This window comes from Rhinatrema bivittatum, chromosome 19 (genome assembly GCF_901001135.1).
Source record: "Rhinatrema bivittatum chromosome 19, aRhiBiv1.1, whole genome shotgun sequence".
Lineage (NCBI taxonomy): Eukaryota > Metazoa > Chordata > Amphibia > Gymnophiona > Rhinatrematidae > Rhinatrema > Rhinatrema bivittatum.
In genome coordinates this window covers 8,562,219-8,580,802 of record NC_042633.1, presented here as the reverse complement: position 1 = coordinate 8,580,802, position 18,584 = coordinate 8,562,219, and the positions used below count along the sequence as shown (strand labels likewise).

Sequence of the window (18,584 nt, the reverse complement as noted above, 5' to 3'; positions counted from 1 at the left end):
GTTTCTTTTATGGGAATCACGACCTGTACATCGTCTGCGAACAGGAAGTGTTTCAGGCTTAATTTTGTAAGAAGTTGACATAGTGGTAACAGGTAGACATTAAAGAGCGTGGGTGAAAGTGATGAACCTTGCGGCACTCCTCTGTTAGAAGGGTGGTAATGGGATTCTTTATTGTGGATTTTGACTCTATATCCTCTGTTTTCTAGGAATGTTTTGAACCAGTTTAGTGTAGCACCTGTCAATCCAATGTTTGCCAGTTGTTTTAGAAGGAGGGCGTGATTGATGTTGTCGAAGGCCGCCGAGAAGTCTAGGAGGATTAGTAAAAATGTTTGGCCTTTATCAATTCCAGAAATGAGGTAGTCCGTGAGAGAGAGTAGTAGTGTTTCGGTGCTTGCGGCTTTGCGAAAACCATATTGGTTTGGGGACAGAATATTGTGGTCCTCTAGGTATTTGGATAGTTGGGTGTTTACCAATTTTTCCATGATTTTAGCTATGAATGGGAGGTTGGAAATAGGGCGGAAGTTGTTGGGATCACATGCGTTTAGATTTGGTTTTTTTAGCAGAGGCTTGATTGAGGCAGTTTTTAGGTCATCTGGGTAGATACCGTGTGATAGGGAGCAGTTTATGATTTCTGCCAGGGTTTTTGCTATAGTGTCAGGGATGAGAAGAAGCATTTTAGAAGGGATTTGATCAAATGGGTGTGATGACGGTTTCATTCTCTTTAACACCGAATGTATCTCTGTGATTGTAATGGGTTCGAAGGCGTTTAGCTGTATGTCTTTGTTTTGGGGGAGATATGAGTTGTCTGGAGCAGTAGTGTTTGTAATCAGCTGATTAAGGAGATCAGATATTTTTTTGTCTTCTCTAAGTGCCCCTTTTTTGTCTTCTCTAAGTGCCCTCTTCTCTAAGTGCCCTCTTCTCTAAGTGCCCTCTTCTCTAAGTGCCCCTTTTTTGTCTTCTCTAAGTGCCCTCTTCTCTAAGTGCCCTCTTCTCTAAGTGCCCTCTTTTTTTTGTCTTTTTTTTGTCTTCTCTAAGTGCCCCTTTTTTGTCTTCTCTAAGTGCCCTCTTCTCTAAGTGCCCTCTTCTCTAAGTGCCCCTTTTTTGTCTTCTCTAAGTGCCCTCTTCTCTAAGTGCCCTCTTCTCTAAGTGCCCCTTTTTTGTCTTCTCTAAGTGCCCCTTTAACCCCTCGATTGTCTAACGGTCCAACTGACTCCCTCACAGGCTTTCTGCTTCGGATATATTTTAAAAAGTTTTTACTGTGAGTTTTTGCCTCTACAGCCAACTTCTTTTCAAATTCTCTCTTAGCCTGTCTTATCAAGGTCTTACATTTAACTTGCCAATGTTTATTCTTTATCCTATTTTCTTCTGTTGGATCCTTCTTCCAATTTTTGAATGAAGATCTTTTGGCTAAAATAGCTTCTTTCACCTCCCCTTTTAACCATGCCGGTAATCGTTTTGCCTTCTTTCCACCTTTCTTAATGTGTGGAATACATCTGGACTGTTCTTCTAGAATGGTATTTTTTTAACAATGATTACGCCTCTTGGACATTTTTTACTTTTGTAGCTGCTCCTTTCAGTTTTTTTCTAACAATTTTTCTCATTTTATCAAACTTTCCCTTTTGAAAGTTTAGCACGAGAGCCTTGGATTTACACACTGTTCCTCTTCCAGTCATTAAATCAAATGTGATCATATTATTATCACTATTGCCAAGCGGCCCCACCACCGTTACCTCTCTCACCAAGTCCTGTGCTCTACTGAGAATTAGATTGCTCCCTCTCTCGTCGGTTCCTGAACCAATTGCTCCATTAAGCTATCATTTATTCCATCCAGGAACGTTATCTCTCTAGCGTGACCCGATGATACATTTATCCTGATGATACATTTATCCAGTCAGTATTGGGGTAATTGAAGCAAATCTTCAAACTGAACTAACTAACATAGACCTGTCAAACACCAAAAATGCAACCTCATCCTGGATTACCATAACTAGAACTGTAGCTGACAAGATAAATCCCTTGATAAAGAAAACTATAAAAGAAACAAAAAATCAAAACCTTTGGTACAATGAAAATATCAGAGCAGCCAAACAGAAACTCAGAAAAAAAGAGAAATCATGGAGAAACAAAAAAACAACCACACTATTAAACTCATACAGAGCACAACTAGCTGAATACAAAAAATCCATCCATAAAACAAAAAAAGACTTCTACACTAACAAAATAAACAAATACCAACAAAACACTAAGATGCACTTCAACATAGTAAAAAGCCTAACCAAATCATCTTATGATGACCAAGCACAAGCAACATCCAAGATCTCTAGTAACGACTTTGCAGACTTTTTTTAATGAAAAAATCAAAACCCTCATAAAGAACAACCTAAAAAATGACTCACAAGACCAGAAAATAACAAACATTCAAACAAAAAGCTGGCCCTATTTTGAGACAGCATCTTCTTTAAAAGTCCAAATGATCATTAAAAAAATGAACCCAGCCAAACACCCTATTGACGCCATTACCATTACAACGATAAAAAATCTTGAACCACCAATAACTAAAATGATAACTGAAATTGTAAACCTCTCCCTCTCGGAAGGAAGCTACCCAGAATGCCTAAAATCAGCAATCATCAAACCCATTCTCAAAAAGAATAATCTTGATCCTGAAAACCCAATGAACTACCGACCCATATCAACCTCCCTTTCATTGCCAAAATCATTGAAAAAGTCATCCACACACAACTCACTGACCACCTAGAAGAAAACAACATCCTGCTAACCACTCAATTTGGCTTCAGAAAATAAATGAACAGTGAAATCCTTCTACTAGCAATGAACGACTTCGTACTCAAAGGTTTTGAAAAAGGCCACAGATACCTGCTAATCCTACTCGACCTTTCTGCAGCCTTTGATACAGTAAATCATTCCATCATGATTAACCGTCTATCCAAAATTGGAGCTAAAGAAACAACCCTATAATGGTTCTCCTCTTACCTATCTCACTCCTACCAAGTACTACTCAATAATTCCCTCTCAAAGAAAATCAATCTAAACACGGGAATTCCCCAGGGATCCACTCTGTCAGCAACGCTCTTTAATATCTATCTGCTTCCTTTATGCCATTTCCTATCAAATTTCAATCTGACACACTTCATCTATGCTGATGATATTCAAATATTCATCCCAAAGAAAAAATCACTAGAAGAAACTTACAAATTAACAGCAACTTACCTAAATAATATAAAGGAAATTCTAACCAACTTAAAACTCATCCTCAACTTCGACAAGACTGTAATGATTTTATTAGACAGAAAAAAAACTCTCCTCAAATACCACTACTCAACCTCATGAACCAAAGTTCAGTTATATCTCCAGTCAACCATGCCCGCAACCTCGGAGTAATAATTGACAGAGAACTTTCTTTTAAAAACCATATCACAACAAAAATCAAAGACGGATATCATAAACTACTTACTCTCCGTCATATAAAACCTTTTCTTTCCAATAATGACTTTAGAACAGTCCTGCAATTACTAATTTTCTCCAACACAGATTACTGTAACTCACTCCTTTTCAACCTACCTATAAACACCATTCACCCACTATGGATCCTACAGAGCGCTGCTGCAAGAATCCTCACTGGATCCAAAAAATGCGACCACATCACTCCAATACTTATTTCACTACACTGGCTACCAATAAGATTCAGAATTTAATACAAAGTACTATCCATCCACCATAAAATTATATATGAAAAACAAGAAAATTGGCTAAGCTGATCTGTAAAACTACATGCCCCAAATAGAAACCTCAGATCAGCAAACAAGGGACTTCAAGAAACACCTCCTACGCATTCCAAGCAACTCACCTCAACCCAAAAGAGAGCAATTTCTCTAGGTAGCCCAAAACTCTGGAACTCCCTACCAACTGAACTCAGAACTCAAGAAAACCTGAAAACATTAAGAAAAGAGGTAAAGACATGGTTGTTCAACAAAGCATACCAACTCACCCAATGAACAACACAACAACTTCACCCTCCACTTCAACCTGAAGATTAAATGAATATATGAACTTATCTCAACTATGGACTATAACTATGAAGTTAAACGTAAACCAGAACAGTAATTAACTAACATTTGTCTCCCCTATGTTTAACAACAGTTTAAACCTTTTTGAAACTCTGTTAATCCCTTAACATGTAACCTTCATATTTGTAAACCGTTATGATGGATTTATAATGATGAATTCGAATGACGATATATAAAACCCGATTAAATAAATAAATAAATAAATAAATAAAAAAAAGGTCATGGGATAGGAGGCGATGCCCTTTCGTGGATTACAAACTAGTTAAAAGACAGGAAACAGAAAGTAAGATTAAATAGTTAATTTTTTCAGTGGAAAAGGATAAACAGTGGAGTGCCTCAGGGATCTGTACTTGGACCGGTGCTTTTCAATATATATATATATATATATAAATGATCTGGAAAGGAATATGATGAGTGAGGTAATCAAATTTGCAGATGATACAAAATTATTCAGAGTAGTTAAATCACACATGGATTGTGATAAATTAAGAACATAAGAAAATGCCATATTGGGTCAGACCAAGGGTCCATCAAGCCCAGCATCCTGTTTCCAACAGTGGCCAATCCAGGCCATAAGAACCTGGCAAGTACCCAAAAACTAAGTCTATTCCATGTTACCATTGCTAATGGCAGTGGCTATTCTCTAAGTGTACTTAATAGCAGGTAATGGACTTCTCCTCCAAGAACTTATCTAATCCTTTTTTAAACACAGCTATACTAACTGCACTAACCACATCCTCTGGGAACAAATTCCAGAGTTTAATTGTGCGTTGAGTAAAAAATAACTTTCTCCGATTAGTTTTAAATGTACCCCATGCTAACTTCATGGAGTGCCCCCTAGTCTTTCTACTATCCAAAAGAGTAAATAACCGATTCACATCTACCCGTTCTAGACCTCTCATGATTTTAAACACCGCTATCATATCCCCCTTCAGTCGTCTCTTCTCCAAGCTGAAAAGTCCTAACCTCTTTAGTCTTTCCTCATAGGGGAGTTGTTCCATTCCCCTTATCATTTTGGTAGCCCTTCTCTGTACCTTCTCCATCGCAATTATATCTTTTTTGAGATGTGGCGACCAGAATTGTACACAGTATTCAAGGTGCGGTCTAACCATGGAACGATACAGATGCATTATGACATTTTCCGTTTTATTCACCATTCCCTTTCTAATAATTCCCAACATTCTGTTTGCTTTTTTGACTGCCGCAGCACACTGTACCGACGATTTCAATGTGTTATCCACTATGACACCTAGATCTCTTTCTTGGGTTGTAGAACCAACCTAATATGGAACCCAACATTGTGTAATTATAGCATGGGTTATTTTTCCCTATATGCATCACCTTGCACTTGTCCACATTAAATTTCATCTGCCATTTGGATGCCCAATTTTCCAGTCTCACAAGGTCTTCCTGCAATTTATCACAATCTGCTTGTGATTTAACTAATCTGAACAATTTTGTGTCATTTGCAAATTTGATTATCTCACTCGTCGTATTTCTTTCCAGATCATTTATAAATATATTGAAAAGTAAGGGTCCCAATACAGATCCCTGAGGCACTCCACTATCCACTCCCTTCCACTGAGAAAATTGTCCATTTAATCCAACTCTCTGTTTCCTGTCTTTCAGCCAGTTTGCAATCCATGAAAGGACATCGCCACCTATCCCATGACTTTTTACTTTTCCTAGAAGCCTCTCAGGAGGAACTTTGTCAAAGGCCTTCTGAAATTCCAAGTATACTATATCTACCGGTTCACCTTTATCCACATATTTATTAACTCCTTCAAAAAAGTGAAGCAGGTTTGTGAGGCAAGACTTGCCCTGGGTAAAGCCATGCTGACTTTGTTCCATTAAACCATGTCTTTCTAAATGTTCTGTGATTTTCATGTTTAGAACACTTTCCACTATTTTTCCTGGCACTGAAGTCAGGCTAACCGGTCTGTAGTTTCCCGGAGGACCTTGCAAGACTGGAAGATTTGGCATCCAAATGGCAGATTAAATTTAATGTGGACAAGTGCAAGGTGATGAATATAGGGAAAAATAACCCATGCTATAATTTCACAATGTTAGGTTCCATATTAGGAGCTACCACTCAGGAGAAACATCTGAGCGTCATAGCTGTTATTACATTGACATCATTGACTCAGTGTGCCTCGGCAGTCAAAAAAGCAAACAGAATGTTAGGAATTATTATTAAGGGAATGGTAAATAAAATGGATAATGACATAACACCTCTGTATCGCTCCATGGTGAGACCATACCTTGAGTACTGTGTACAATTCTGGTTCTCATATCTCAAAAAAGATATAGTTCCACTGGAGAAGGTAAAGAGAAGGACAAGCAAAATGATAAAAGGGATGGAACAGCTCCCCTATGAGGAAAGGCTAAACAGGTTAGGGCCGTTCACCTTGAAGAAAAGATGGCTGAAGGGGGGATATGATAGAGGTCTTTAAAATCAAGAGAGGTCTAGAGCATGTAAATGGGAATCAGTTATTTACTCTTTTGAATAATAAAAGGACTAGGGGGCACTCCCTGAAGTCAGCAAGTAGCAGATTTAAAACTAATTGGAGAAAATTCTGTTGTGCTCAGCGAAGTTGACCCTTGGTCCGACGATGACTGATTAGGCCACCGTCGGTAGGCGAGGCCGATCCTTGGAGTTGCAGATAGGAATGAAGAGGATCTGAATGCAGGCGCCTCCTGCTGGTCGTGTAATCCAGATGCTGGTGCCTCCAGCAGGTCGAGAAGCAAACCCCGAGGATCTCTTAAAGGAGTTCAGTCCAGTAATCGCGAGCCAGAGATGTCTGCAGCCAGTCCAGGAATCAAGAGCCAGAGATGTCCTCAGCCAGTCCAGGGGTCGAGAGCCAGAAGTGTCTGCAGCCAATCCAGGGGTCGAGAGCCAGAGGTGTCCGCAGCCAGTCCAGGAATCAAGAGCCAGAGGTAGTACGTCGCCAAGCCAGGGATCGAGGAACCAGAAGAAACGTCAGCCGGACCAGGAATCAACACAGGAAGACAACCAGGAACCAGGAACAGAACAAACTCAGGAGCCAAGAAGTCAAGGCAAGGTCTGAGGGCACAGACCTTGCTTAAATAGTCCCAGCCAATCAGGATGCAGCAGGAAGAAGCTAACTCACATCCTGTGAGTATCTCTTTAAATCTGAGCCAGAGCCGCCCGCGCGGCCCTAGCAGCTAGTCAGGGGGCGGAGCTAAGCCACGCGGAGAAAACGCCGCTGCCATATTGAAGAGGCTGTGCTGCTGAGGATCCCGTCAGCGCCGATGCTCCGTCCGGCCCCTGGTTACAGCGGTAGGTCCCGGTCGCGGCTTGCCACGGCTGGTATTCATAACAAATTCTTTTTCACTCAACACACAACTAAGCTCTGGAATTTGTTGCCAGATGATTTGGTTAGTGCAGTTAGTGTAGCTGGGTTTAAAAAAATTTGGATAAGTTCTTGGAGAAGTCCATTAATTGCTATCAATCAAGTTGACATAGGCAATAGCCACTGCTATTACTGGCATCAGTAGCATGGAATCTACTTAGTGTTTGTGTGCTTGATAGATACTTGTAGCCTGGATTGACCTTTGTTGGAAACAGGATGCTGGGCTTGATGGACCCTTGATCTGACCCAATATGGCAATTTCTTATGTTCTTATGAGTACCTGGTGTTTGAAGATCACTTGAGTTTCTGCAGACTGAAAAGCATATGTGAACTTTTGCAGTTAAATGCCCTTTTAAAAATGTACCTCATACTGTTTGTCATTGTCATGTAGTGAACTGTATGGGTCAAGCATACTTAAAATCACATATCTCAAACAAACACTGGCACTTACCTGCCAAGGCTTAAAGTGTTTGATGTCCCCACATGATCCATTGAAGAAAGGTCCTTCTCCAGGTTTACAGGACTGCATGGCATGCAGGGCATGAGCCACCACGTACACAGTGTAATAAGCATTATACGTATACCTTAGGTTTGTCATATCAAAGAAACGAATATCAAGTGTCCTTGGGTCTTCCTTCCCTGTGCAGAGTTTCCCTTTTCTGCTTAGTTCTTGAAGAGTGTCCTGCTCCATGTTGGGGTCATCCCACCTGCAGCCAAAAACTTTTTCCCAATACTCCCTAACAAAGATGTCTTCTGTAGTTCTGAAAGGATGAAGATCATAGAGGTAGTCTTTGAACCTTGGAATGTTCCCTGTAGGAATAGAGAATGCAATGGTTCCTTTAAGAGTTTTTGAGAACTCCTTTACGTTATATACTGTAGAGTCAGACCAGGAATCTGAAGCAATCCAGACTTTCCCAGATATGTCACTCTTTGCAATTGCCAGCATGACTGGATAGAGATTATTAGGGGTGGAAAAGACCACTATGACTCTGGCTGTCATTTTCTTTACCACCTCCAAAATGTGCTGTATCTTCACTTCAGAGTAAAATAAGGGGATGTTTTCATAGAAGGCTACACAGACCCCAGCCTTTATCAGCTCTTCTTTTAGCATCTGACTCCCTATCTGTCCATAGTCACTGTCCTCAGCGAGGATTCCAACCCAGGTCCAACCGAAGAAGGTGATCAACCGGGCAATGCCCAGAGACTGGTACTCATCACTTTGAGTAGTGCGGAGGAAAGAAGGAAATCGACTTTTATCACTAAGAGTGGCCACAGAAGCGCCATAGCTGATCTAGAAGAATTTCATCAACAATATCAGTTATGAGAATGACAATATGCATTATTTTTTTCCCTTTTTCTTAAAGGTTATCTCAAGACATGCTAAAAGTTTTCCCACCCTAATAGTGTCCCTTTGTGCAAAGGTAATCAAGCAATTTACCTCCACTTTCTACTCTACTTCTTGACAATGATTAATAGTAGGGATGTGAATCGTTTTTTGACGATTTAAAATATCGTCCGATATATTTTAAATCATCAAAAATCGTTAGAGGCGATATATAATATGAATTTCCCTGATTTATCTTCAAAAATCGTAAATCGGGGGAAGGGGGAGGGGAAGGGGAAGGGGGAGGGCGGGAAAACCGGCACACTAAAACAACCCTAAAACCCACCCCGACCCTTTAAAATAAATCCCCCACCCTCCCGAACCCCTCCAAAATGTCTTAAATTACCTGGGGTCCAGTGGGGGGGTCCCGGTGTGATGTTCCACTATCGGGCTACGGGTGCGTTGATAGAAATGGCGCCGGCGCTACCTTTGCCCTATCATATGACAGGGCAAAGGTAGCACCGGCGCCATTTTGGTTCCTGTCCCCCGACGTCACGAGCATAGGAGATCGCTCCCGGACCCCCGCTGGACTCCCAGGGACTTTTGGCCAGCTTGTGGGGCCTCCTGACCCCCACAAGACTTGCCAAAAGTCCAGCGGGGGTCCGGGAACGACCTCCTGCACTCGAGTCGTGTTGCCGTAATGCAGCATGGCGCCGGCCATACGGCCGGCGCCATTTTGCAATACTCGTTGCAAAATGGCGCCGGCCGTATGGCTGGCGCCATTTTGCATTATGGCAACACGATTCGAGTGCAGGAGGTCGTTCCCGGACCCCCGCTGGACTTTTGGCAAGTCTTGTGGGGGTCAGGAGGCCCCCCCAAGCTGGCCAAAAGTCCCTGGGGGTCCAGCGGGGGTCCAGGAGCGATCTCCTACGCTCGTGACGTCGGGGGACAGGAACTAAAATGGCGCCGGCGCTACCTTTGCCCTGACAGGGCAAAGGTTAGCGCCGTCGCCATTTCTATCAACGCACCCGTGGCCCGAGAGTGGAACATCACACCGGGACCCCCCCACTGGACCCCAGGTAATTTAAGACATTTTGGGGGGGTTCGGGAGGGTGGGGGATTTATTTTAAAGGGTCGGGTGGGTTTTAGGGTTGTTTTAGGGTGCCGGTTTTCCCGCCCTCCCCCGATTTACACGATATTTAAAAAAACAAAACCGCGACGATCCGATTCCCTCCCCCCCCAAGCCAAAATCGATTGTTAAGACGATGGATCAAACGATACACATCTCTAATTAATAGCAACCAAACCTGTACAACCACATTTTCAATCTGGCTTTCAAAGGGTTCCAAACAACAAATTTAAATTACCTTTACAAATAACCACAGCAATAGGATTTTCCAGACTTCATTATAATTGGTCCATACCTGTGGATATTTGTAGACCCCCAGTAGCTGAGCCATAGTTATGGACATTCGAGACTTAGCATCTCCAAGCACCGCAGCTAACGGCGATGTTCCCCTGCAGGTGTAATTTGGGATGGGATCTTTGTGCCCGGTGAGTTGCCACATTGTGCCTTGCAGAGACCGGGATGCAGTATCACAGGAGGCATATATCCAGAACCCCAGGGTGATGTTGGGCACCAGGGTGCCATTTCTGTTAATTTCATCCAAGGCAAATACCATGGCCTGCATATACTGGTAAGAAATTAATTGTAGTCTATAAAAACAACAGAAATGTGTGATATAAATGGAAGACAGGCAAATGTACATGTAATGGTGAATTTCTAATAGAGCACCCATCTGGCCATGCACAAATTCAGCTGATTTTCAAAAACAAGGTACCCGTATATATTCAGTTGAAATATCAACTTATTTTGCAGACAAAATTATGCATATACACTTAAATGAATACATGGGCACATTAACTTTCAAATGGGCGCACATATGCACATGTGCACTGATGCATGACCAGAGACATGGCTGTTTTATAATATGTGCGCCTGTTATATAATAGGCTAGGTGTGTGTATATGGGCTCCTAATTTGAAGCTTGTGAGCTCACAGCAGTGTAAGTCAGTTTTGGATCATGCAAATGAGGGTATTTTATAACAGAGGCAGTTCCAGCTGTGGACCAGTCTCACCAGTTTGTCCACCAGTTTGCCCATTTTTCTCCTTGTTCCTCTCAATCCCCCTGGTTTTTAGCATGCACTCCTCCCAGTTACTCCAAACCACACAAACCCCTCACAGATTCTGTATTTTTTTTTTATTTCCATCTCCTCCATAGCAGAAGTAAAGTTACGAGGCACTGAACCTGGGGGCACACCCAGCCACATAGGTAAATGCGTGCACATCTCTTGGGCCTGCCCCAGAACACCCATGCCCCACTCATACCACCACCCTTTTTCCTCTGATGCGAGATGTGCATGCATTCACCCGCTTTATAAAACAGGAGTGGGATCTGCCGGGTATTTGCTAGCGATTTGAATTGAACACTATCGGAGACCAATGCAGGACTTGATGGACCTTTGGTCTGACCCAGCATGGCACTTTTTATGTTCTAGAGGATATTTCTTGAAACTAAGAAATAGCAGATTTAAATTAAATTTTAAAAGTCTTTTTTTTAGTTAATGCACAATTAACAATTGTATGATGATGCTGTCATGAAATTAATTATAATGGCATGGAAAAAGAAGCATGGGGAAAATAATCTGTCACTTACGTGTCACAAGGCTGGTTGCTGGGAGTCTCAGTGAAGGGAATCGGGGGGAGTTTGGCTTTAGCACTGTGAATAGGGATGATGCCCCCTATAATGATGTCCCCCTGCTTTATGTATCCTGTTACCTTTGCAGTGCTTGGCTGAGAGTTGACTTTAGCAGCATTATAAACAGGGATGGACAATATCAGGAAATAAGTCAGTGCCATCAACATAATTTCCTGCATCGAGCTGTGCCAATCTCTACCTGTCTTTCTTGCAGATTTTGCCTTGGGTGGAATGGAAAAAAAGAACTTTGTTATCTCATCTGACTGTGAAAGAGTATGGCTGGGGTTAGAGTTAGCATCAGGTTTATGGTTATGTCTATTGTTAGGGTTAGAGTGAAGTTCAGGGTCATAGGATTAGAGTTAAGGTTAGATTTTGAGATAAAGTTAGAAAGAGGATTATAGATATGATTACGGTTAGAGTGAAGGTTAGGATTAAAGTTAGGGTTATGTGAAGGCTCAGTGTAAGGGTAAGGGTTAGGATTTGTGATAGGGCTAGGATTAGGGTTAGGGGTGGTCATAGGTTCTGTGAAGGATTCCATTACTGAAGGCCTGATTTATAAAGTTTTTTTGGCTAAGATTAAAAAAGAGGAGTGAAATTTCTTTAAAATGACTTGCAAAGTTGAATAAATGAGTAACTCTATTCCTAAGACTGCTTTTTAGAAAACATGCATCAAAAAAACTATAAATATTGCAGGGACAAGGTTCAAAGCCATTTACATGGGTGAAAGATAACTTACTCAGTTAAACTGCCTCTCTGAAATTGCCCTCCCTCAGCCCATCTACACGTGCACGTGTTCTTCAGCAAGCTACATTTAAGGGAGGTGTTCCTTGGGGTTTGTTTTGGGCAGGATCAGAAAATAAGTCATAAAACGCTGGTGCAGATGTCCCCAGGTCCTTTTTCCCAGTGTGAAATATCATGAATGTCCTTCCTCATTGAGAACCAATGTCAAGTTCACAGGTAAAATGTGGCCATGGACTTCGCCCTCCACTCTAGTCTCCAACCTCCATGGATGCAGATTACCGACTTTTGGTAAAGGTACTGCTATTGTTTATCATTTATTTTCAAATAAATTATTATTTTATTATGTTTTAATGTTTATTTTTTATGAAATTCAGTTCATTTTCCACCTTCCCCCCTTTTTCTGTTGGGTGCTGACTCTGTTTTGATGGGAGCATTGTGCCGGTCCTGGAGGAAGCTGGATTCCTTGCAGGATCAACATACAAATCATTCAAAGGGGCTGTTGAAGGTGAGTCTTGGAGATCCTATGAGTCCCTTCGTCCATGTCCTAGCTAAAGATCTCCAGACGTTGATCTGGAGAAGGCCAGCTTGGTGCTCTCAGTAAAAGACACTCACTGACCTGTTTGGAGAATTCTCATGTTCGGCTCCTGCAAAGGATTTGATTTTAAGAAGCAAACAAGTACAGGAAACCAAGGGGGATTAATGAGAAGCACACAAAGTGCAGAAGAGAGGAGGGGGCAAGTGGGGGGGGGGGGGGAGGGGGGGCAATAAGCAGAGAGATATTATGAGAGAGAGAGGGGCAGGGAGGGTGGAAAGCATTAGCAGTGCCTGCCAAAAGCTGATTCACTTAGAAAATGTCAGACAGATGGGAAATCTCTGGAGAAGAAACTTTTTCTTTCTATGCCCTGCAAGAATAAGGACCTTATCTAAGTGTTAGGCAAAAGAAATGCAAAACAAGAAAACAATCCCGGGCTACCAGACAGTTGGCTTCACACAAGTTTTAAGTGGCACAGGTTTTGCCCCCACTGTTAATGTCCTGCATCATCTAGGAAGTGCTAAATAAAATGCACAGTAAAATGGAGCCAGGAGAAAAGTGTGAGACTCCCAGGGACATTTGCCTGGTTTTTACATTCCAGCCATGCGAGGGACAATAGTCCCCCCTTTGCTATCTGCACACGTGTTCGCTGGTCACTGTGCTGGGGTGGATCTTTTGCCCCTTCAAGACGTTGCCCTGTTTCAAACTTGTGGAAAACCAAATGAATTGAGGCCTTTTTCTTGGACCTTTTTTGCCCAAATCTGTCTGCTCAGATTTGTGACTGCGTTCTAATGTCTCTTCAATAAATGAGATTTGAAAAGCTTACGCACTTCTGCTCGTCCTCCTTGAAGTGAAGCTGGAGCTCTCTCCTGGGGTCTGATGCTGGTGCTGTTGATTCCTGGTTTATTACTTTTCAGGTATTCCCCCATTGCAAGGACCAATTTCCATGATGGAATAATTGCTAATTGTTCTGTGGTTTTCACAAGCCACGGAGGAGAATGCGATTGATAAACAAAGCCATGGACTTTGAAATGAGCACATTTAAGGGAAATTACTCTTACTACTCTGCTATATAGGACAGATGCTAAAAAAGAGCTGCTATTTTACCCAGGCTGCAATTATGCATAAAAGGTTAAAAGCTATCTGCCATTTTCCTCACTGTGGAATGAAATGTAAAGCTCATATCAGCAGCAACAGATGAGTGTGAGAAATGTCTTTGTCTTCAGTTATTATTCAGTATTTCATGTTAAAGGCCAGGTCTAAGGTGATGCCGTAGGCTAGGATAAGGAGTAAGTTATCTGCAGACATCTTATTGTGTCACTGTGATGTCAGCAACACCATTATTGTGATGTCATCCTTATGATTCATTCTACCTCATCCCCATAAAGGGCAAACTCTGCTTACCCTACATACCCTGCAAAAGGAAGCTGCCTGCACCCTGCCCTGAATGTTACTGAGGAACAGGCCATGGGTGTTGCCATCATAAGGCCCAGCACATGTTAGGAGCAAAGACCTGTTGGCAACATTTGAAAAAGGTATTAACCATCCAGAGCTATGAGTGCTCAGGGCCGCTCCATAACACCAACGAGTCTTCTTTAGGTGTGTGTGTGTGTGTGTAGCGGGCAGGGAGTCTGGAGGCCTCTAGATCACCAGGATCTGTTTTCAACATATGGGATAGAAGTGTGGGGGAGGGGCACCCTAAAGCACCATGGTTGAAGTTTTTTTGGAAGGTAGGATTCATGGGGAGGGGATGGGGGTAGGTGCACTGGGCTTGGCAGAGGTCTTGCGAGCTAGAACTGTAGAGTCAGTGACTGTACTTGGTAGGGATGTGAATCGTTTTTCAACAATTTAGATTATCGTCCCGATAAGGTTTAAATCGTCATTAATTGGTAAAGAGTGTGATTCAATAGAAATTCCCCCGATTATCTTGAAAAATCGTTTTTTTTTGTTAGTGCGCACTAACGGGAGTTAGTGCGCACTAACAGGAAGTTAGCGCACGCTAATAGGACGTGTTGTGATCTTCCTGCACACAGTGCCCATCCCTGATAGCGGGATGTGTGCAGGAAGATCACAACACTCCCAGTATCAGGGATAGGGCACTGCATGCAGTAAGATCACAACATCCCGGTATTAGGGATATGGCACTGTGTGCAGGAAGATCACAACACTCCCGGTATCAGGGATAGGGCACTGAGTGCAGGAAGATCACAACACTCCCGGTATCAGGGATAGGGCACTGTGTGCAGGAAGATCACAACACTCCCGGTATCAGGGATAGGGCACTGCATGCAGTAAGATCACAACACTCCCGGGTATCAGGGATATGGCACTGCCTGCAGGAAGATCACAACACTCCCGGTGGTCAGGGATAGGGCACTGAGTGCAGGAAGATCACAACACTCCCGGTATCAGGGATATGGCAACTGAGTGCAGGAAGATCACAACACCCCCGGTATCAGGGATAGGGCACTGTGTGCAGGCAGATCACAACACCCCCGGTATCAGGGATAGGGCACTGCATGCAGGAAGATCACAACACTCCCAGTATCAGGGATACAGCACTGCATGCAGGAAGGACCACAACACTCCCGATATCAGGGATAGGGCACTGCATGCAGGAAGATCACAACACTCCCGGTATCAGGGATACAGCACTGCCTGCAGGAAAATCACAACTCTCCCAGTATCAGGGATAGGGCACAAGTTCTAGTCACATTGACTGATCACATTACTTTTTTTGTCAAGCTACCAACGTTTCCATTTCCCATCCCCCATATATTGTCAGTGGGACCTTGGTAACATGAACAAATAAGAGGGCAGCCAATAGGAATACGTATTCATTCCTAAACTGACCTTAAACTGCCCTGAAAAGTGTCAAATTGTATCATTTTCTGTGAGTGCGCACTAAGAATGGTTAGTGCGCACTAACTTCCTGTTAACGCGTACTAACTCCCGTTAGTGCGCAACTAATCGGAAAAAAAAAACGATTTTTTTACTAAAAAATCATGCCAAACACGATTTCTTCTCCTGCCAGACGATCGGGGCACATGATTCACATCCCTACTACTTGGTGACCAGCGTGAGGGTCTTAGTGGTTCAGGCTAGACAACTAAGAGCAATTTTGGACCAGTGTTGGATATCATGGCTGGAGGGTAGCATAAGGTTGCTCCAGCACCAGAATCCTGCATTGTCAAGGGCTGGTTGTGGGGGTCTAATGAAGAGTCCAGGTTGTTTATGGCTGCATGGCACTGTGCTGGCTGGAGCTGGACTTAAGGCCTGGGTGTAGGTCCAGACTGCAGGAGCAAGGTCTGTAAAGGCACTCCCAGGAGCTGCTTGAAAGTTGGTGGAAGCAGCCAAAGGCAGGAGAGCCCTGGGTGGAGATGGCTGCCTTGAGTGGCCTGAAAGATGTATTGAAGAAAGTGCCACATGATCTAGGGAAAGGCTCCCATGGTACTAAGGAATCCATTATTAGGTCATATGGGGGATGGGCTGGAGTGGGCCAGCACTGCATCAGGCTGCTGCTTCCGTTTCATTTGATGATAGCGGCCATGGCAGTGAAGAAAATAAGTTTGCATGGCCATGGTTTAAGGAACAAGGCTCTCTCAAATGCCTGGTGACTCCAAGAAGCCCCTTGCATGATGTAAAGATGAAGGCTATGTTGTGTCCGTCGCTGCTCGACACCCTCACTCCGCCCTCTTTACCTCTGTGGCGACTCACCTACGAGTCTGATGGACAGTTTAGCTATCGCGGCGTCTCCATGCCGTCTCCCTCCGGCGTCCCTGGACCGGCTCAACGTTGCCGATCTGCTATGTTGCCTGATGACCAAGGGCGGCGCTCGCGCTCTGATTGAAGTACCAGCAAAGGCGCGAACCTCAGGGGCGTCCCCCTGAGATGACGTCATCTGCTTCCATATTTAAAGGTCTCTAATTCATTATCTAACTGAGTTAGAAAGGGGATTGCTTCAGCTTTCTTCCCAAGCTACTCTGCCTCCTCGGACTTACCAGAGGTACATACTCCATACTCAAGCCTAGCCGGTGGTCCCTCTCGGGGTATCCTCCCGGGGGCGTGTTCATCTGCCCACCAGCCCAGGGATTCACAACTACTATCTCAGATTCATAACAGACTGCTAACTCCTCACGGAGAACCCTAACAGATTGCTACTCCCAGCATAGCGGAATATACAGAATCTGAGACACTACGAGATAGCTGACTCCTCCTTCTTAGGAGCCATTCATTCTGATTGCTCCTTCCATCTAACTCCCAGCTTTCTTAACAGATTTACATCAGATTGCTACTCCCAAGCAGAATTCCAACAGATATATTACAGCTATAGATTGCTATCATCAATGGCATCAGAAGGCTACTGTGGCTCTGGACTGGAACATATAAGGTAATATGAATAAAATGAAAGAAAGTAAAATTAAATAAAACAACCATGCGGGACAGGTATATAGTAGTTAAGGGCACTGTGCAAGCCCCTACTTCATGGAGAATGTGCTATGAAATATTTATAAAATCACGGCATTTTCCTGGCTTGCTTTTGGGGTAAAAACCTCATAAAATGGGTAAAATTAAACTGAACAAACCATGGGGACACCAGAGGAGGGGCTGGGTATCCCTCTTAATTATGCTTTTCCCCTGCTCTTTTGTAACTTTTGCCTCTCTCATATTAGAGCCTTAGCAACCCCTTTTTTATCCCCTTAATTATGCCATTTACTATGCTCAATTGTACAAGGCGCCTCGCCATTAGTACCCATTTAATAGTCTCTCTCCAGTACCCAATTTAAGCTCTTAAATATGTTATTGCATGTTATTTATTTATTTTATTTATTTAAAAAATTTTCTATACCGTTGTTAAGTTAAATACCATCACAACGGTTTACAGAAGGGCACGAATAGAGAAATATGGGTGGTATAAATTACAAATTACTCGTGTGCCATCATAGTACTATAACAATGTAAAATAATAAACTAGGTATGTAAATTAAACCTGATTGTTAGGAACAAATTAGGCAGTTTGATTTTAACATTAATATGCTTATGCAGGTTACTAAAAACTTCTAGCTTGGTGCATCCTTATATTGTATATTAGTAAGATGTATTCCAAGTTACATTGTTTTTCCTGCAAAGTACGGTTCCTCCAACAGTTAATTTCCTGTCCTTTTTTTTTCGTCTCTTTCCCCCTTTGTATTCTCACTTGGTTTCACCCCCTGCTCCCCTCTCCTCAGCCCTGTTTTTTGTATTTCACTCATTTATATGTAAACCGATATGATGTACCCACGAATACCGGTATAAGAAAGCTATTAAATAAATAAGTACTACATTTATATTTGGAATGAAAATATTGAGGATTTTTAAATTTGGGCATCCGCATCAATGCCAACGAACACGTTTTTGGGTTGTGGGGGAGTTGGTATTTCTTCAGACTTGTGGTGAATGGTAATGGGCAACATTTTGTTGTTCTGGGAGCAAAATGGGAACTTTTTGGATTTCAAAAGTAAAGTATGTTGTCGAACTGACTCCTGTTCAGCTTTTCCTCAGTAAAATAAGTTCCATACTCCTCAGTGCCGGCTCCATTCTGAATAGAATTAGTGGAATGTCTGAAAAAGAGAGACTGGTAAAATTAAGAGAGGAATTAAGTTTTACACAAGTTAGCCCATGTGCCAGCTCAAAGTCTGCTTTGAAGAAAAGGAGATTTATACCTTTGTCACCAGAGAGGTAAATAATAGGGATGTGCAGAAGGAAACAATTTGTTTGGTTTTGTTT

At 42.7% G+C, this 18,584-nt stretch overlaps 1 protein-coding gene across 1 annotated transcript in view; it reads right to left on the bottom strand.

Moving 5' to 3' along the window:
* The window catches only part of LOC115081120 (extracellular calcium-sensing receptor-like), a 78,698-nt gene extending 68,230 nt beyond the window's left edge, over positions 1-10,468 (bottom strand). Inside the window, exons 1-2 of the mRNA XM_029585632.1 lie at positions 10,211-10,468; positions 7,914-8,753 (exon numbers count right to left, since the gene is read on the bottom strand). Of these exons, the coding sequence (XP_029441492.1) occupies positions 7,914-8,753; positions 10,211-10,468 (1,098 nt within the window). The remainder of the gene's footprint in view (positions 1-7,913; positions 8,754-10,210) is intronic.
* Positions 10,469-18,584: the final 8,116 nt, after the last annotated feature.